Source organism: Musca autumnalis, unplaced genomic scaffold (genome assembly GCF_047663935.1).
Source record: "Musca autumnalis isolate F117 unplaced genomic scaffold, ASM4766393v1 scaffold_1, whole genome shotgun sequence".
In the NCBI taxonomy this organism is placed as follows: Eukaryota; Metazoa; Arthropoda; class Insecta; order Diptera; family Muscidae; genus Musca; species Musca autumnalis.
Window position 1 is genome coordinate 77,950,900 of NW_027411644.1, and position 22,043 is coordinate 77,972,942.

At 36.5% G+C, this 22,043-nt stretch overlaps 2 protein-coding genes across 4 annotated transcripts in view; one reads left to right on the forward strand and one right to left on the reverse strand.

The window, feature by feature from the left end:
• LOC141401860 (putative serine protease K12H4.7) overlaps positions 1 to 21,537 on the reverse strand; it is a 102,313-nt gene extending 80,776 nt beyond the window's left edge. Inside the window, exon 1 of one of the 3 annotated variants that reach the window (XM_073982427.1) lies at positions 21,343 to 21,537. The gene's annotated coding sequence lies outside the window, so the exon portion shown is untranslated. The remainder of the gene's footprint in view (positions 1 to 21,342) is intronic. The other 2 variants (XM_073982421.1, XM_073982412.1) reach the window with 2 other exon arrangements.
• Positions 7,842 to 8,637, forward strand: LOC141390613 (uncharacterized). The gene is made up of 2 exons (XM_073963588.1): positions 7,842 to 8,549; positions 8,629 to 8,637. Exons 1-2 carry the CDS (start codon positions 7,842 to 7,844, stop codon positions 8,635 to 8,637), a joined length of 717 nt encoding a protein of 238 aa, XP_073819689.1.
• Positions 21,538 to 22,043: the final 506 nt, after the last annotated feature.

Consider the following 22,043-nt stretch of genomic DNA (forward strand, 5'->3'; position numbering starts at 1 on the left):
TTATGCTGATAAACCAGCAACAATTGATGCCTTGGAGGCCAGCACTGTTCGTGTTATTCGTGACATACGGCCAGCAGTGCTCGAAAAAGTGGCCAAAAATTGGACGTCCAGAATGCACTTCGTCAAGAACAGCCGCGGTGCCCATATGCCCGAAATCATTTTCAAATGTTAATGTCACGTATTGATCTTTCGAATAAAAAAAAAATTTTGATTACAATTTTATTTTTTGTGTTATTTTTTACAATTTCAAGTTCTATCGGGATTAAAAAAACACCCTTTATTATCTTTCGACCTGGTGATCAAACACACTTTTTCAAGTTTTATAATTTAAAAATTGATCTAAATCGACTAAAACTATTCAGTTTCAGTACTCCAAAAACAGTTCCAAATGAAAAATTCAATTTTTTTCAGGATATTACTGTTTTCCTAAAATTTGCCTATATTGGTATACCTGTATTCATGGTATCTATTGGCGGGGTTTGTATAGATTTATCGATGTTAAGACTTCTTTTGACATCTGTTGCTAACCTCTGAGAGATTTGCTTAATAATTCGTATAATTATTTGATCATTCTTCGCAGGAGAATTTGCGTAAAATTGCAGTTTAAGGACATGGGTCGCATCGTTTTGAAATGTTTACAGTTCGTGGTCCTCGCGGCCTCTATTATGACGGTATATTTTTTTCAGTTCATGCTGCCCGAGATAATGACCAAAAAGCTCCAAAAACCCTGCCCGCAAAATTTTCTTTTAAACATATATCAATTTCCAAAAAATCTCATCAATTTCGGGTACCTCCATCACAATACTCGCAGTTAAAATATTTGGCTTAAGAGCGCTTTAAGGGCTGTTTGAGGAAATTTTTGAAATTTATGCCGAAAGTACTCCTCGTGGTCCTTTTAACATCTATATAATGTTTTTCGCCTAAGCCTATGCTAAGTTACGATACATTAAACATCGTTATCGACGGTTGGGCTATATCAACTACCCAAAACCCAAAATACAAGGTACTCAAAGTTAACCCCACCTTAAGGCTATGTGTAGAGCCGTCCTTATGCAACTCCATTCTGCACATCGTCTCTGAGCGATACACATTGAAGAGGGTTTCAAACTATACAAAATAATGCGCTACGAATCCTTAGTGGGTGTGTCCAGATAACGGGCCATGCACCATATATCTATACTAGGACTGAAAAGGATTCTGTCAGTAAGGCAACATAGCGTGTTGCTCAAGAGACTGGTATCCCATCTGCCTGGCCATCCCCATCATCACATTGTGACGCAGGATACTAGACACACCCAAGGGTGGGTTAAGTTCGGCCAGTACATCGACCTAGTGTCAATCGTCACGGTACTGAAAAGGCTACATACCAAAGCTACAAGTAACTACAGCTAAATGGAGTCCAAAATTAATATCCACCAGCGATAGCGGCAGGCTCAGCTCAGATTCAGCTTTTCCACCATTCCGAATGTTTACCAATCCACAATCATTTCAGTCATGCAGGGCATAAGTCATAATGGGTCGTATGCACATCTTATATAACAGAAGTTTGTTTTCAGTATTTAAGGCAGATATTCTATTTAAAACTGGGTACAATGCACGTCCACACCGAACTGCCTTGTTACAAACGTGTTTGATGTGACTTCTGAACGTCAGTCTCTTGTCTAAAACTACACCCAGATATTTTACTTCATCATTTATGGGTATATTATGCCCCTGGATATTGAGAACTCTATTCGGAACTCGTTTGGGAGATTTGTTGAATGGGAATATAATCGCCTGTGTCTTTTCCTCATTAACTTTAATTTTCCATTTTTCAAAATATGCGATAGTTCGTTTTAAAGACTCCTGCATCCGTTTAATAATAGCGTTAGACACCTTACCAGTACATAACAGAGCACTATCCTCAGCATAGTACGCTGCTTCAACATTTCCTCTAATAAATATAACTGATGTAAAAAGTGAGTAAAGTGTTGGAGATAAGACAGAACCTTGAGGAAGTCCGGCAGGTATAATTCTTTCTCTGGATGATCCATTTTCGATATTAACAATAAATGATCTATAACGTAAGAAATCTTGAATCAGTTTCTGGAGGTATAGTGGAAATCCAGATGTATTCATTTTATAAATGAGGCCTTTATGCCACACTGAAACAAAGGCCTTTTCAATATCCAGTAACACCACTCCAGTGCTTTTTCGGTTGCGCTTGTTACGGTCTATGATATTTACTACTCGTTTGATCTGGTGGATTGTGAAATGCTCCTTTCGGAAACCGAATTGATCTTTGTTGAGAATTTTGTTAGCATTAGCAAAATCAAGAATCCGGGTATGTATAATTTTTTCAAAAACTTTGTCAAGTAAACTCAATATGCTGATTGGTCTATAGCTAGTTGGAAGCTTTGGATTTTTTTCCTTTCTTATGTATGGGAATTACCTTTGCCTTTTTGAAAATTATAGGAAAGTAACCACTACATAAACAAAAGTTAAAAACTTTTGCCAATATTGCAAATTCTTCGTTTGGCATGTTTTTAAAAACTATGCTGGTTATACCGTCTACACCAGGAGCTTTATTATTCTTCAGATTCTTCACGTGACCATATACTTCAGCAGATTCAATTAATGGTATATCGGATAGATTTATACGTTTGGTATCCAACGTGTTAATATAAGAATTTACTTTCCTTTCTAGAGGCGACAGGTTATTAAAGGTAAGTAAGTGCGAGTTTTCAAACACATCTGCAATTGCATTTGACTTTTGCTCATTTGTTCTTAATAAATCTCCATTATTAGTTAAATCAGGAATAGGATTTTTTTGCCTTTTATTGCTTGTGAAATTTTCCAAAATTTCTTAGAACCAGTTGGAAGCTTTGATATGAATCTATCCCAGTTTTGATTTCTATCACGTTTTATGTGGAAATCAATTAATCGATTCATTTGTTTTATGGTAACCATCAACTCAAGTTTAACGTTGTTATCTAAACATCTTTGTAGTCTACGTTTATATTTGTTACGCTGACGAATAAGATTTAAACTAAACTGGGAGATTTTTCTCTGCCATGATATCTTTTGTATCTTTGGAATTTTGTTATATGCGTTTTGCATGATTTCTGTAACAGAATTCAGAATCATTTCTACATTATTGACTGTTATTTCTTGACATTCCAAGTTATTTGACTTAATTTTATCAACTACCCACAGTTTTATATCCGACCAATTCGCTAAATGGTACATTGGAGTCAAGTAGACGTTACAGGAAATATTGCCGTTGATATGAAATGAAACAGGAACATGGTCCGAATTTAAAATATCTGGATGCGTTTCTAAGGAAGAGAAAGGTAGACTCGAATTTGAAAGAAGAATATCAATCGTGGAAGGTTGGATAGATGCAGACGATTGACCAAAGCGGGTATATGATGTTCGATTATAAACATAATAGTTTGACGGAGCATTTAAGTCCCCAAATATAAAATAATCAGAATGTATATTAGATAATAACTGTTTAATTTCAAACTTGGTTTAAGTAATTTTAATGATTTTATATTTCATATGGGTTTTGCACCCCTGCGTTAGATTTTGTCCCCTACCTTTGTATACAACTTTGTGTATCTCGTACACAAATACAAGGATAGTAACAAGATCTAACGAGTAACTTTTTTGTAAGCTCCGCTTTGTGACATCCTAGCTTTGCCAAAATCACTCGCTCATTGGATATCGTCCTATAAGCACTACAACCATTACACTCTGTAAAAGGTAAATAAGTGATTGTTCCACGAACAATCCATAATAAAACATAACTCAATATTGTTTGAGAAAAAATTCTAATCCTTTGTGTTTTTATTTATTTTCTTTTAATTTCATTGCTACGCAAACATTGGTCCAATCGAGCCGGATTGTTTTCAACGAAAACTACTAACGCTCTCCTTTTTCTCCTTTACAAGGCATTTCGACTACGTCGAGAACAACAACAACGATCCACGATCATCCCCACATATAATTTCATTTATTTCACCCAAATAATATAATATCAACAACACAGGTATGTACACTGCCTAATTTATTTTTACAAATAAAAGTGTTGTACAGTGATTACCGTGTTGTGATAAATAATTAAAAAAGCCGTCGGTCGTTTTACAAACGCGCATAAGTGTCCGTCCATTTGCCGTCGGTAAAATTCATTTAAAAATATCAACAAAACTAAGTGTCAAATCGTCCACTACTTCCTCACAGAAGAAACAACAACAATCACAGTGATTTTCCTTAATTTTTATTTATTTCCACATTCAATTTTATCATTGTTTTAGCACATTTCATTTACATTAAATATAAATTCATTGTTATTGTGGTGTTTTTCTTTTATTGTGCTTCTTTTTGTTCGCCAAAACACCAAAATCATCACAACAATAACAATTTCAATATAAAAGAATAAATGTCATTCATTTGTCATTACTGCTGATTGTTCACACCTTTAATTAATACGGGTGGCAGATTTGGCACTTATATATCATTTACACCCAATCAATTGTATTAGGGGTATCCAAGTGTAACTAATAATTACATTTCAATTTTATAAAAATATTTTAGTGCCGTTTTCGGGTATTTGTTGAGTTGAATCTTTCGGATATCAACTAAAAATAAATTTTATTCGTGTTTTCGACACCGTGCACCCTATATTCGGTCATATTTCTAAAATTATTATTATTTTTATATATTATATTACATACACATTTATTTCAAATCTTTTATTTAAATATTTTGAATTAAACTGATTTATTTGAATAATTTGTTGTTGTTCGCTAGCGATTACTAACGTGCATTTTTACAGTCCGTGCACCCTACAGTCGGTAATTGCGAAATTTTTTGCGAATTTTCGATTTTATTTAATATTTTTGGAAATTTATTTTCGGCAAGTGCTATCTTCGATACATTGCCATAGTTTACGTGTATTATACGATACACTGTAAGCATTTTGTGGAAATTTGAATACACTGAAAGATATTTAGAGTGAGTTTTGAATTTTTTCTTAAAATTTAAAGAATTTTTTGTGGTTTAATCACGTTAAACCTCAAATATATTGCCGTATCCACGATACATTATTCAAATAGTCTACGACTACTTATAAATTCAGTGTATTCTAACCAATAAAATTATTTTATTTTAAAGCATCACGTGTTTTAAAATTGTTTTTGCTAATATTTTGGTGAAAATTTAACATTTTTATTGGATTTTCGCATACAGTTTTTGACATCACGTGTCACTTTCTTCAAATTTCTTGCATCTCGTGCAAAATAATAAATTTCCAAAATACTTTGGTGCATTTTCGTGCAGTTTTACAGAGTTTTTTCTACTACAAGAATTGTTTTTCGAACAATTACCTTGGAAATTCCTGGTGCAAGTGCTACATTTTGATAGCTTTTTATAATAAAAAAACATCGTTTTCAACGAAACTTTACTTTGATTTTCTAATTAAAATTTTTCTGAATTACGTTCAGTTTTTGATTTAAAATGTCTGTCACTCGACTAGATTTATTAATCAGAGCTACTGACGCTTTGGTTAAATTTGACGCCAGCTTCAGTGCCCAACGGGACGAGGAGCTCGATATTTACATATTAGAGCTACAGGAAGCTGAGGTCAAGAGATTATGGGACAGGGTAAAAACTACGTTTGACGATTGTCTCAATTTCTTTAAAGAAGATGAAAGTTCTGGTAACGACGTTACTGCTGTTGATGGCAAATATGATATAGATAAGATCTAAATGCTCTCGCCTCTATTAATAGGAAGTTAGATCGACTTCGGGCACCGCCCAAGTCCTCAGTAGCAACATCTTCCCCTCACGCTAGTGTAGGCAATAGATAACATCGTTCCGACTGTGCAACTTCAATGTTGGATGTCACGCATCATTCTCACCATTCCTCCAATACATCATTCACATCCTGTGGTGATGAACATATTGGACATAGGTTAAATTTACCACCCTGCGACATTGAAGTATTTAACGGTGACTTCCTTTCTTGGCCAACATTTAGAGACCTATTTTCGGCTGTGTATGTTAATAACACTGGCATTAGTGACATTGAACGTCTATGCCATTTAAATAAAAAAACCAGTGGCGACGCCCATGAAATTGTGGCAAAGTTTTCACTAACCCACAAAAACTTTGGTCCTGCGTGGAAAGCTCTTAAACAGACTTACGACAATCCACGTATATTGGTGAACCACCAACTTAAACTTTTATTTGACCTACCAGTTTTAGAAAGTGAGACTAGTTCAGGGTTAAAGAAATTACAGAGGGGTATCAATGGATGTATTTCTGCCATGTCCAATTATGACGTCTCAACTGAAGACTGGGACCCTATCCTAGTGTTCATATGTCTTCAGAGACTTCCTAAAAGTAGTGTCACACTTTGGGAACAAAGTGTTAAAGACAAATCTGCTTTGTCTTCCTGGGATGATTTGGACTCGTTTCTTACAGAACGAATTCAAACTCTTACCTGCCTACGTGACATAAGGGGTATAGATACTGGCAAACCATCCACCAGTAAAAAAGTTCGTTCGCATTTCACAAATGCTGGCACGAACCGATCCCCCACATTTTCTCCTCGGAATTCCCCCCCTTCTTCGAGGTCCTCTCGTGCCTCTTCAAATAAAATAGGTGTTCTTTGTCCACGACAAACGCATCACATCAGAGCATGCCAAAAGTTTCTGAAACTTTCAGTTCCTGAAAGAATAAATACAATTAGGCGACATAACTCTTGCTTTAACTGTCTGTCCCCTAAACATGTAGTTAATCACTGCAGTAGTCCCTACACTTGCAGTAAATGTAATAAAAGACATCACACTTTATTACACAGGGACAATACAACTGCTGGAACGTCTTCGACAGCAACGTCCAACAATAGGAGTGTAGCTTCTTCTGATCAACCCTCTACCTCTACAGGTATTAGATCAGATACTTCGTCTTCTGCTAATAGACAGGTATTCCATACTGCACAAAGCAGAAATGTCCTATTAGGCACGGCAATGGTGAACATCGTTCATCATGGTACCACGTACCCTGCCAGGGCACTTATTGACCCCGCTTCAGAAGCATCTTTTATTACTGAGCGTTTACAACGCCTTATAGGTATCACCGCTACTACAACTTTAGCTTCTATTTCTGGGATTAATCAGACAGTTTCGACCACGTCGCGCAAGTTATGTTCGGTTAGCATTACTTCTCCATTGGATGCATCGCGTTCAATAAATACTACGGCCCTAATTTTGCCATCTATTTCGGGCAATCTGCCCTCTTTTACCGCCAATGCTGACAGTGTTTCTCAATTGCCAAATCTTCGTTTGGCAGATCCCAATTTATTCAAGTGTCGACCTGTTGATCTTTTGCTGGGAGCAGATCTTTATCCAAAGATCCTACAACAGGGTACTCACATCAATATCTTAGGGTCGCTAATAGCACAAAATACGGTCTTTGGTTGGATCATTACTGGTCCTATTCCCCCTCCAAATATTCCGGTATTTTCAACAAAGGTTAGCTTTTCAGAAGAGGAAAATCTTGACAAGACTCTTCTTCGCTTTTGGGAACTTGAGGAAATTCCCAAACGTAAAATTCTATCCCCCTCTGACCAATTATGCGAAGACTATTATAAGCGTACCACACGTCGGGATTCAAATGGTAGGTACGTTGTTAGCCTTCCCCTCAAGACTGAGATAGTTGGACAGGTGGAGTTAGGCTTCTCCCGAGCAAATTGTTTACGACAATTTCTTCGAAATGAGGCATCCCTCCTTCGAAAGCCACAAGTAAAGGTAGTCTATGATCAAGTTGTTAATGAGTACTTAGCATTGGATCATATGAGGCCTGTTGGCGCCGCTTCAACAAACACTTCTGTTTGTTACTTGCCACATCATCCCGTGATAAATCCCGACAAACAGACTACCAAACTTCGAGTGGTTTTCAACGCCTCGAACAAAACATCCAACGGGAAAAGTCTTAACGACATTTTACATGTGGGACCTACTCTGCAATTGGATTTAGTTTTGCTTATTCTGAGGTGGAGACTATTTAAATTCGTTTTTAATTGCGACATCACCCAGATGTATCGCCAAATACGTGTCGATCCGGCACATACTCCACTTCAACGAATAGTTTTCCGGGATTCTCCACAAAAACCTGTTCAGGATTTTGAATTGCAGACGGTGACATTTGGTGTGAATTGCACCCCCTACTTAGCTATACGGACGCTTTTACAATTAGCGGACGATACTAACGATCGATATCCTCTCGCTGCACACATACTTCGTAAGTGCATGTACGCCGACGACGTACTAACAGGATATCATGACATACGTACAGCCCTAGATTCTAGAGACCAATTAATAGCAGCTCTTTCCTCTGCAAAATTTGAATTGAGGAAGTGGACAGCAAATGACCGTGCTATTTTGCAAAATCTTCCCACGGAAGATTTAATCGATGCTAAGGTTCTCTCCTTTATTGAAGCTAGCAGTTCCAAACCTCTGGGAATACGTTGGAATGCTCAGCTTGACTTGTTTTATTTCAGTGTGAGTGCTTTACCCTCAAAAGATCACTACACGAAACGAGAAACATTGTCAACTATTGCTAAACTATTTGATCCTTTAGGTTGGTTAGGCCCAATTATAGTTACTGCCAAAATAGTTATGCAGAAGATCTGGACAGATAAAATCGGATGGGATGATGCACTTCTGTCTACGACAGAACGTGACTGGCAAAATTTCGTGGACTGTTACCAGGATGTGAATTCCATTCATATTCCTCGGTGGGTTCATTATACGCCAGATTGTTCCGCCGAACTTCATGTCTTTTCTGACGCCTCAGAAAAGGCATACGCGGGGGTGATATATATTCGGATAGTAACTCCGAATGAAACCATTTATACTCACCTCCTGACCTGCAAAACTAAGGTAGCCCCCCTAAAGTCAGTTTCTTTACCACGGTTGGAGCTTTGCGGAGCCGTTCTGGCCTCCGAATTATTAAAAAATATTCAGAATGAAATTGTCATTTCATTCCAAAAAATATATTGCTGGACCGATTCTACGATCGTCCTTTCATGGCTAAACAAAACTCCATCTATATGGACTACGTTTGTTGCCAACCGTGTTAGTAAGATTCAGGAGATTACGGACAGAGGTAGTTGGCATCACGTGCGCTCTGAAGATAATCCCGCTGATTAAGGCAGCCGGGGGGTCTCGCCCTCTGAGCTCGCCTCATCCCAACTATGGTGGCATGGACCACATTGGCTTCGCCAAGATAGCTCCCAGTGGGATATTTCTAATTTAACCTCACTTGACACCGATATTGAAATACGTGCTGTCAAGGCGCATGCTTCATTTTTAACTGATTCTGAGGACTTTTTAGCGAGATTTTCATCTTTAGATAGGGCTTTACGAGTCCTATCTTATATGTATCGGTTTATCCATAACACTCACCGTGCATATAGAGGTCGTTACATTTACAATGATGACAACCTCTCAAGTTCGGAGCTTAAAGCATCTAGATTACGTCTAGCTATTCTAGCTCAAAAAACACACTTCGCGGATGAGTATCAGTCTTTGTTAGATAAGGTTCCCTTAAATCCAAAAAGCTCTCTTCTACCACTAAATCCATTTCTGGATGATACAGGAGTTATGAGACTTAATGGACGACTATCACGGTCACCCACTCTTTCTTATTCAGAAAGATATCCCATACTTCTCCCTTACCACAGTCTCTTTGCACGTCTTCTGGTAAATTTTATTCATACCATTTCTATCCATGGTGGAAATCAATTGATGCTACGCATCCTCAGGATTGAGTACTGGATACCAAGACTCACTTCATTAATTAGGACAACGATTAATAAATGCAAAACTTGCCATTTATTTAAAAAGAGTAACTTGTTCAAGGCCTTTTACCACTACTGGTGTTGACTTTGCAGGTCCTTTTGACCTCAAATCCTTTACAGGCCGCTTGACTAAAATCACTAAGGGGTACGTCTGTGTTTTTGTTTACTTTTCTACGAAAGCAATCCATTTGGAAGCTACTTCGGATTTGTCCACGGCAACATTTATAGCAGCCTTCCAACGGTTCATTTCAAGGCGAGGTTGTCCAAAAACTATATTTTCTGACAACGGCACCAATTCGTTGGAGCTTCTAGGGAATTAGAGCAGGACTTCAAAGCCGTAGTCCGCGAAAGTCGAAATAGTCTGTGTTCCACGCTGCACTATCAAGAACTTTCGTGGGAATTCATACCAGCCGGCGCTCCCCACATGGGTGGTCTTTGGGAAGCCGCTGTCAAAAGTTTTAAATTACATTTCCGCAAACAAGCTAAAAACTTCAAATTTACATTCGAAGAACTTTCTACGATTCTCAGCAGAATCGAAGCTTGTTTAAATTCACGTCCTTTATGTCCCATGAATGACAATCCGCAAAATACTGTAGCGCTAACACCAGGTCACTTCCTTATTGGGTCTCCGATCCTAGCTCCTCCGGAGCCATTAATAGATGAATCGCCTCTTCACCTTGTAAATCGTTTCCGGAAAATGAAAGCTCTTACTCAACAATTCTGCCTTCGGTGGAAAGAAGAGTATTTAAAGAGCTTGCATAAAAGATATAAATGGAAGTTTCCGCAACGCGATTTACAAACGGGTGACTTGGTAGTAGTACGGCACGAAAATCTACCTCCCACTTCGTGGAAATTAGGTCGAATAATAGCGGTGCACCCGGGTACAGATTCTAGAGTTCGCGTCGCGGACATTTATACAGAAAACGGCACTATTAGACGGCCAATCGTTAAATTAATTGCGCTACCATAATTATTATAGTCCATATCTCGTGTCGGCTTTCGCGTCCTCTATACTTTTTCGCGAAATGAAAAACGATTATTGATGGTAGCGAAGGAGTCGCGAATATTCGGGCTATGGTAATTACAAAACGACCTACGGTTTTTAACATTGGTCATTCTGGTCAATCCTCTCTATAATTGTTCCTCATCCTTGTCTTGTCGCATCCTCTCTATTTTTCACAGAAGATGGAAGATTTAGGAAAGATGGCTGCGACACTGCCTGATATTGAGGACGACGTCCCTATGTCTGATGAGGAACGGGAGCTTGATGCCTCGGCTGTCCCCATTACGGATTCAGAGCTTCCTAAAGATGCCCCTCCTTCGGAGGAAAACAATATTTCTAAAAATCCGTCTACGACGGTCCCTGAAGCTCCTTCAGGAGAACCTGTGGCAACGCCACCACTTTCGGCACCCGTCCGAAAGAACCAGGTCTCGAAAAAGGCGTGTGTAGTTTGCGAAGGCAATCACCAATTACGTGATTGCAAAGAATTTAAGGCGATGCGCGTTGAGAGAAGGTTGCGTGCGGTAGCACTTCACAAGTGCTGTGGCAATTGTTTGGCCACCACGCACCATATGTCCCAATGTACCAGTCGGTATCATTGTAAGATCTGCAACAAGGAGCATCATACGTTGCTCCACCAGCCTTCTCCAAACGACCCTGCTCCAACCAAACAAATTTCAATCACACGCAAACTACGCAAAGGTAGATCTTCCAAAGGTCCGTCCGCTAAAACCAACCAACCTCCACTTCCAGGTCCCTCTATCGCTCCCCGACATCCCACACCGCCTTCGGCAACATATCGGCCTATATCTGCCATTCAGCCTGTAGCTACGCTCGGGCCTACTCTGGTGGCACAGGTCGTGTTATCTGATCGTCGGATACCAGTCAGAGCCCTTTTGGATCCCTGTGCAGGACACAGCTTAATCTGCCGATCATTGGCCAACAGCCTTAATCTGTGCCCGGTAATGGTGGGTCCGGAAAGGTTCTGCCAGGTACTCGTCGCATCGTGTTACGATAACATACAAATTAAGGTTTCGGCGCGAGTGATAGATTTGGGTCACCTCATCGTTCCTTCGGAGTCAGTGTCCGAGGATTATAGAGAACATTTCGCTGGACTGCAGTTAGCCGATCCTCGGTTTTATAAATCCGCTGCAGTCAGCCTTGTTCTGGGTCCTGAAGTCTACCATAAGGTAATGAAGCCTCAGTCCTATTCGAGGCCTGGTTTCCCATGGGCCCAACTCACCATTTTTGGTTGGGTAATCTCGGGTCCCTGTAGTCTTTAAGTTAAACGTGAGGGGCAATCTTCAATTGCCTTGGCTCCACGAGTCCTTGTCACCCGACTCCACGAGTCGACTTGTTTTTATTTTTTATAAAAGGTTATAGGATTGTGGCTCCACGAGTCGCACAACGGTCCTGCTCCACGAGCAAATAACTTTTTTATATCTTTATAATGTTTTTTGAAAAAATGAAAAAAGAGAATTAAAAAAAAAAGAATATTAAAAAAAACTTGTATATATTTTTTATTTTATTTTTAATTTTATTATTAATTTTGCAACATAGCAGGATGTTGCAACGCGGGCGGCAATGTTTAATTTCAAACTTGGTTTAAGTAATTTTAATGATTTTATATTTCATATGGGTTTTGCACCCCTGCGTTAGATTTTGTCCCCTACCTTTGTATACAACTTTGTGTATCTCGTACACAAATACAAGGATAGTAACAAGATCTAACGAGTAACTTTTTTGTAAGCTCCGCTTTGTGACATCCTAGCTTTGCCAAAATCACTCGCTCATTGGATATCGTCCTATAAGCACTACAACCATTACACTCTGTAAAAGGTAAATAAGTGATTGCTCCACGAACAATCCATAATAAAACATAACTCAATATTGTTTGAGAAAAAATTCTAATCCTTTGTGTTTTTATTTATTTTCTTTAAATTTCATTGCTACGCAAACAATAACTATAAATCATTTTTAAAGTTATTGGAATAATGAGGACAATACACTGATGTAAATATTACTTTGCGGTTATTTATGTTAACAGCCATCGATATATTTTCCATACAAGTGGTTTGACACTTGGGCATAAGTTCATGATTTATTTCTCTTTTTATAGCTATTAGAACACCTCATCCGTGCGTTTGGCGACCCTCTCTGTACACAATGTAACCGCCAATTTCAAACTTATGCTTAGACTTCAGAAAAGTCTCATTTAGCATTAGAATGTCAACATTATTTTCGTTGACAAAATGTTCTAATTGTGAAATAGTTGATATGTTTGTTATGCCTTGGGCATTCCAGTGCATAACGTGAAACCTTCGTTTTATTTGTTTATATAACATTTTGGAGCATCATGCCCAATACTCTCAATTTGTCATATTTGTTTTGACATTTTTGGAGAGCATCCACTGCTTCGAAAAATATTTCATGTAAACGTTCATTTGATATGTCGTTATCGTTATCGATATTTTTTGCATTGTTGTTGCTTCTTAATGTGTCTGAGAACAGATGTTTACCCAGAGAGCGAGTGGCGGCATACGTATTTTGTGTAACGGGTTCTACATGTTCTCTCTCATGTTGCTGAGAATTGTTAACAGCTGTTTTTGTATATCTGTTTTGTAAGAAAATATTGGATCTGGATGCTATTTTTTCTCTAATTTGCAAATATTCACTTCTACAGGGGCAGCGGGGATCGTCAGCCCTGTGATTTATGTTACTAAGACCTTTCTTAGTTACTAAGACCTTTCTTAGTACAATTGCAACATTTTTAAACTACTGGACCGTATTCCAAGGTCTTACTCAATGTACATACAGAATAATCATGGTTACCAGCACAGGCCGGGCATACTTCTTTTCTGTAACAGTGTCTACCGCCATGACCGTACATTGAACATTTGGAACATTGCGTCAGGCCTTTGTTTCCCTTGAGGGGATTTTTCCAGTGAATCGATATTCCTTTGAAAAAACGAATCTTTCTTACTTCCCTTTTTGAAATTTGTCTTCGATCATATAAATAGCGTCGTTAATATTGGATTTCTTAGTGACTATTTCTTTGACACTAATAGGCTGGATGTTGTGAGTATCACTGAATTCATTAAATATTGAGCCAGTATCCATTTTAATCATACCGAACATTACCAATTAAAATTTCATTGAATCTTTTACTTGGTGTGTATAAAACATCATATTTCTTGTTTGTAGTTTCTTTATAGCTTCATTGTATAGATCTTCATTATCAGATATAATCTTGGTGCCAATTGACATTCGTTTAAATTTGTAAGACTTTCCAAATAAGTCAATTATTTTTGCAAAATTATGCGCTGTATCAACAATAATTGGTGGATAATTCACAGGTTTCGAAAAAAATTCTCCATTCTCTATAGATGTGTCATCATCGTCATCCTCGGACAAAGCCTGAAATCTTTTACCAACGAAAGAGGAGCCGGAATATTTGACTTGTTTGAATTTCGGGTTATTTCCCCAGTATCGTCGCCGTTTCTTAGCGTTTATATCCGAAAAATTAGATTTTTCGCAGTAAATAATACATATTTATCAAAAAAATTTGCAGAGCCAAACAAAATACACGTTTTCGGATCAGCTGATTACCGATAACTGAGCTGATTAGAGTAGTATTTGAAGACATAAGAAAAATCGAATAATTTTTTCTCATATACGTAAAAATTAAAGTTCCTTTGGAATGTTCACATTCCTAACACTTCTTACAATTTTAAATTCAAAAGAGCAAAGGACATTTACATTTAACATTGAGTCAAAAGAAATAAATCAACAACATTCCTGATAGTAGTAACAAAAATGTCGAAGGGTAGTGAACAGATCTACCTATAGCACCAATAAGGAGATGGAATAATTATCGTTTTCCTGGATAACCCGGCAATAAAGTGAAATCTTAATACAATTATTAAGAATTTTCACTAAATTTCGTCCAAATATTGCTTGGGGAATCTTTCTGGGGAAAAAGGAATATATTTGGCGATTTTTGGGGATGTACGACTCTGAATTTGGGGAAAAGACACAGAAAAATACTGGCAACACTGTCCCTACCTCATATCTAATCTTGAATCAACATCATGCTCCCAATGAAATACAACCTTATTAAAACGCAAGGCTCATACATATTTTTAAAACATGTAAATATTTTTTTCAGGAAAATATTCACGGCTGCAACAGCAAAACTGTTACAACAACAACTGCAGCTTATGCTTATGATGCTTACAACATTCTGTGGAAAGATCGCTCCAGAAGTAAAGGTAAAGACCTATCTTGCTTGAGCTAGACTCTAGAGGTCGATTCTTGTGCATAGAATGTATGGAGAGTAGCAGTCATGTATGAAACTACCGAGGTGCTTAAAAAGGCAAACTTTTCAAATAAATGAAATCAGCTGAGCCAGGCTGGGGTTTGAACCCACGTCCTTGAAAAACACAGGAAAAAAGTGTTGTCACGGCGTGTTAGCGTTCAGAGCCAAACTCATAACTTTCAAAGGCAGCGCTAAGCGTTTGTCATGAAAGCACAACTAAATGGGAAAATTCTCATTGTTGTTGTAAAAAACAAAAATGCATTTGAAAGAAGAAAAGTTCGAGGACAGAGAAGCCGCTCCACATCCGATATGTCCGAAGAGCCTTTAAAAAAACATTGTTCCACAACATCCCATACGGGACAAGGGAGACTTCTCTCATATCAATGAGTGCACCCCGATTCATATTAGCTCAATGATATGGGACCTACAGTTTATCGCCGAGTCCGAACGGCGTGTCTAAGACACCACTTCTAGAGAAGTTGTTCAAGGCTGAAATACTCAGGTAACGTCGCCAACATAACTGAGGGGTATTTTGCCACCGTTGCAAAATGTTTGATGTTGGCTGGCCGGGGAATCGAACCCCGACCTTCTGCGTGCAAAGCGGGCGTGCATACCATTGCACCACGGTGTCACATAGTGGTGGGTGTGTGGGTTCGAATCGTCGGCTTTCCTTTTTCACTTGCATTATAGATCATAAAGCTCGATTAAAAAATAAAAAAATAAATAAAAAATTAATACTAAAATGATCTTCGCCTAAAAAGCCAAAATTTTCAAATGAAATGTTTTAAGACTTGGCAAAAAATATTGGCCTTAAAAATTAATTAATTAATTTAAAAAATGGGTAAAAATGGGTTGAAGCCTTTTTGAAATTTTCTTCTAATTTCGTTCCGCAAATAGGTTTTGCAAAAAATCGTATATAGGAATGCAGAAGTCGCGATTTTGAGTTATTTGATATATGTGTCGTGAATGTAGCCTACACAGCTTCACAGAAATCTGCATCCAAATACGAAAGTTTTGTGCGAACATTTTTCTAAAAATCATATTTTTCGGGCCTAATTTTTACAATTGTCATTCGACTTACTCGTATTTGATTGCAAATTTTAGATTTTTACGTTGCGGATCTAATAAATCTTTACTCGTGAAATTCCATCTAATAAAACGCGAGATAGGAGAAATTCCAAGGTAGGAAAATCACCTAAAATTGTTTTCGAAAATATCGCGCATTTTATCGCGTATTCTGGGGGCCGTTTCCACTGCAATGAAAAAACTAGTGCAGCATCTTCGTTTTTGTGGAAACAGAGATTTAAAAACTTCACTGATAAGGGAGCTACATTAATTTTATCCCAAAAAATAGTGTGTGATGCTACATCCACGGTTCCTGATTGATCGTCTTGAAATAGATACATACATATATATCGATGTAGACTTTCGTGTTGACACTGAAACCGGATGCGGAACAAAATTTATTGTACTTTGCGCAAATTAGAGATGTTTTATAAGTTTTTTAATGCTTAGATGCAGCCCATGCTACATCTAAGCGTCCAAGTTACATTTCGAAAAATATATACAAATTAAAGGATATGGTCTTGCTGTACATGAAAATCACGTGCGGACAAAACGATTTTGATAATTACGCCATTTACTCATATTTTAATAATGCATATAGTTAAAATGGTTTATTTGAACTCTATTTCCGTTGAAGAAGTCTAATGATTTATTTCAACAACCCCATAACTTGCCTCAATAGGAAACCTTCTATGTGAATGTAGATAAAGCAAAATCCGCCCATTTTCTTGGAAGTTTCAAGAAAAATAAAAGAAGTACTCCTATAGAATTTTTCCAATATTCTCAACTCAAGAATGCATGTGAAAACTTTTATTCCAAACCAAAATTTGTTTTTTGTAACACAAATATGTGCTTATTTTGGCTATAATATCCTAACTACTATCACGATTATAAGTTTGGTCTCATTTGATTCCCCGTGGATTCTTTATTTAAAACTGTTATTTATTTGTAATTTTTGAAGGGTAAATGGACCTATATTTTCAAAAAATTCGGATTACATTTAAGATTTTGACAATTTTTGGTAAATTCCGCGACTGCGGAGTAACATTTTACAAATATTATGCAATCTACTTAATGACGTCACTTCGTGATAACTTTTTAGTGATAATTGTGCTCAATAAAATAATTAGCGTTTTTATAATAATTTTTTCTTAAAAGCAGAAGTAAAACAGCGATAACATTTGTCCGCAACAACCAAAACTTTGCTCGCGAGCGGATTTGTACTGGGGAATTTTTTCTTAACCTATGTACCAAAAATCGTTAATGTAGCGCGAAAAGAAAAAATGCAATTTTATGGAAATGGAATATGAAATAATTGACAACATTTCCCATATACCCTCGTTAGCATAAATGCTGAGGGTATAAATATTTGGGTGTTTTGTTGGCAAACTTGATGTACATATTTTTTTGATATATATTGCAAATACATATTTCATTTATTCGGCGACTTATATTGAAATTTGATGGAGATTATTTTTGTCTTTAACGTCTTCTATCTAGAATGAAGTTTTGTGGGACAAAACTTAATAAACTCAGATAAAGTACAACATTATCCCTAAAACGTGATTTTATTTTTGGCAGATTCCTGGCGTTCAGATACGATTTAGAATTTTGGTGTATTCGGGGACCTATAGTAAAATTTTATTCAATTTGTCCACGCAAAAGTTTAATAATGAATATAGATCTGAGCATTAAACGTCTTTTTTCCAACGTTGGAAGGTCAATTAACTTTAGACGGTTTTCATATGGTGGAAGAGATTCACTTGTGCTCCACCCTAAGCCTCTAAGAGCAAATAAAAGAAATTGAACTTGTACTGATTCTATCTTATCAGAATAACATTTGTAAAAAGGACTCCAAAGTACACAACCGTATTCCAATGTTGGTCGGACAAGGCTAGTGAATAAGCGTTTGGTCACGTATGGATCGTCAAATTCCTTAGACCAGCGTTTTATAAAGCCAAGTAATGACTTGGCTTTATTAACACAAGACTCTATATGTAAGTTGAAACGCAATTTACTATCTAAAATAACTCCAAGATCCACAAACGAGTCTACATTATCCAATTTGTGCGAACCTATGAAATAATCGCAAGAATCAGGACGAGATCTATAAAATGACAATTTTTTACATTTTTTTAAGTTTAATGACATACCGTTGACACTACACCAGTTGGAAAGAGAATACAAATCATGTTGCAGATTAATTGATTGATTATAAGAATCATGATTGCTAAACAGTTTAACATCGTCAGCAAACATTAATACTTTAGAGCAACGAATAACAGATGGAAGGTCATTTAAGTAGAGTACAAAAAGTAATGGACCTAAATGGCTACCCTGAGGAACACCAGAATGCACAGTTATATTTTTTGACAGAATATCATTAAAAGAAACCCTTTGGGTACGGTCCTGTAGATAAGAACGTATCCAAGACAAGAGTATTGATGGGAACCCCATAGAATCAAGCTTATATATTAACAATTCGTGTACAACGGTGTCAAAGGCCTTACTGAAATCTGTGTATATAACATCAGTTTGACATTTATTTACGAATCCATTGTGAACGTGACATGTAAGTTCCAATAAATTTGTCAAGGTAGACCTACCCTTAACGAAACCATGTTGATAAGGTGATATTATAGATCTAGCGAAATGAGTTATTCGGCGTGAAACCAGAAGCTCAAAAAGTTTAGGAATTGCACTTAGTTTTGCAATACCTCTATAGTTTTCAATCACACATCTACTATCAGATTTATGCAAAGGAATAATAAAGCTAGATCTCCAGACAAGTGGGAAATATCCCAATGTCAACGAGTCATTGAAAATAATTGTTAGGGGACGATAAAGTTCATATGCACATGATTTTAAAATAGAAGTCGGAACACCATCAGGACCTGGTGAGTTTGAATATTTCAATGACAATAAACCATTTAATACTTCATCCTCAGTGAGAATAATGCGAGGAAACTGGTTAAGTTTATGAATATTATAAGGGTAATTAAGGGAGTTAGTTGAACATTTGGAGTAAGTATTTTGAAAAAAGTCAGCAAACATATTTGCAATGTCATTAGGGTCACATGATTCACTACAACCAAGTCTCATGCTACTAGGAAATTCACGTACTTTTCTTTTAGAGTTTACGAATTTATAAAAGTTTTTAGGATTACTATGAAAATTATTTCGCATCTTAATTAAGTAATTTGAATAACATCTTGAATTTTCTCTGTTGAACGCATTTCTAGCTTTTGCATAATTGGTAAAGTTTAAAGTGGAATTACATCTTTTAAATTTTTTATACATTCTACTTTTCATATTGCGCAAACTCCTGAGATGTGGAGTAAACCAAGCAGGACCCATTTCTGAGCAAATATTTAAGAGAGGAACTGATACTGTTAATGCATCATTAAGTACTTTATAAAAATTTGAAATACGGGAATCAATGTTTCCCTGAGGTAACCAAGTATTATTTGATAAGATAGAACGCAGAAGGACCACATTAGTTTTACCAAAATTTAGTTTACTTGGAATGTTTAAGATAAATGTCTATGTCTGAGTTTGGGGCAATGTAGGAGCACGTTATAATAAAGGATTGATTTAAATATTTTATTTTAACACACACAACTTCAATATAAGGGTATTCAGTAAGCATAATTCGCTCTGATGCAATGGAATTATGAACTGCAATGAATACTCCTCCACCAATTTTGTTTAACCGATCTTTTCTGTATACTTGGTACTGATCTGACAAAATCTCAGTGTCACGAATACCTGGTTTCAGCCAAGTTTCTGTAAAAACTAGGATTTTAAGATCACAACCAAAAGATTTTAAGTAAATATTATTAAGTTTAGTATTAAGACCTCTAACATTTTGGTAAAGTAAGGATAGCGAACTTATTGGTTTTTTGAAACAGGCACGACTGAAGGAATAACTACAGGATTATTAGTATTAGATTTCTCTCTGTATATATATTCTTTAACTAGTGTACTTTCTGGCCAAAATGAATCATTTAATATAACATTAAAGAACTCATGAGGCACAGTTAATTTAAAAGATGATATGACACGTGGCGTTGACGAATTATATTTCATAATTTTGCAGTCAGTGTCACGTAAATTATTCAATCTAGCTTTTAGGTAATTATAGATGTTATCTACAGTTGTTTTAGGATGTAGTCTGGAAATAAAAATACTTTTTCTGGGAGGAATTACGATTAGTTCATTACTCCCCTCAGACCAAGAAGGATTGGAATTTAAAGTTTGATCAGTTTCCTGAATTTGAGGTGTAATTGGAACAGAAGCATTAACATTTGAACAGGGTGCATTGACAGTAACTAGAGGAACAGAATTAGTTAGAGAACATATGGGTAACATTTCTGAAGAAGGCATTTCTATTGTCGAATTTCCCTTTGAACTTGAGACGATTGGAAGTGATGAACGCTGCCCCGGTAGGGCCAGGCTATTTTCCGAAGGTAAGGTCTCAGCAGTCTTGCGTGGCGGAACCACAGCTGGTGAATTAAGGCTAATTAAGTTATCACCAGGAACAACAGTTGAGATTTTTTTACGTTTCGGAGAGCCATCAGCGAAATCAAAATTTTTAAACATTTTTTCAAAAATTTCAAGCCTTGAAAAAACGACTTCAAAATCCTTCCTCATGGCAGCAAGCTCCATTTTAGATTCCCTGAAGAGACGGTAAAAATCTACTTCCAGGGACCTACAATTGGCACATGCCCAACGAAATCCATTATTGCGATCAGTAATGACATCAAAATGTTTGCCAGTGAAACCTAAGCATTTCAAATGTTCATGCTTCTCACATAACCAACAAGTCAACAAACGCTCTTTCAAACTTGTAACTTTACAGTCTTTATTTATACATTCCATTATTAATAGTTATGCCTAAAAGTATGCTATACCAAAAGCCAATAAAAAGTTTTAAAAAATTTAAAGTTGTTTAATTTTAAAACCGCCTCAAAGTATGCTCTAAATCTTAGTTCAATAAAATATTACGAACAAATAAAAGCACAAGACAGACAATAGCAAATGTCAAAAATAAAACAAAACAAAATAATCACTATGAAACACTGAGACAGACACAAAATTAAATTTTACTTATCTGCCAAACTAATATGTTATAAAACAGAACTTCACTGAGCACTAAAGCGTTTAATTATATATTTTTATTAATTCGGTAAATCAAACACGAAAAAACACTGAAACTAATAAAATTTTTATAATAAATTATCCACTTTGTAGAACACAAAAATAACACAACTAAACACAACAAGGGTTGCCAGGTTTTATGACAAATAATTTTGTAGAATATTTTGATCTGATACGATCACATTTTAAAGGAGTTTTTTAACGTTTTTGAAAAAAGCGACCCTAAAAAAAAACCCTTTAGTGATTTGCATGAGGTTTAATTTTAAAAAATAAAAATGGAGGTCGGTTTCACATCAGAATAGATCGCTATTTTAATTGGTGATGATCGTGAAATATTTAGCGGGTGACATGGACCAAAAACATAATTTTTATCCGATTTTGTAGCTGCTCTGTAGGTCGCAATAATAGTCCGATCGCCTCGAAATTTTAGATAAGGTAAGGTTATATGACAAAGAAGAAGCTTGCAATTTAAGATGGCGATCAGATAATATTTAGAGGGTTAAATGGACCACAACTTTTGTGTGAAAATTGTGAAAATTTTTAATAAACAGATTATATATTTGTTCCTGAAAGACACATTTCCCACACGTGAGTTATATTTGGAAGACGATCCCTTGACCTTTCAATTGATGTCAATTATGTTAATGTAC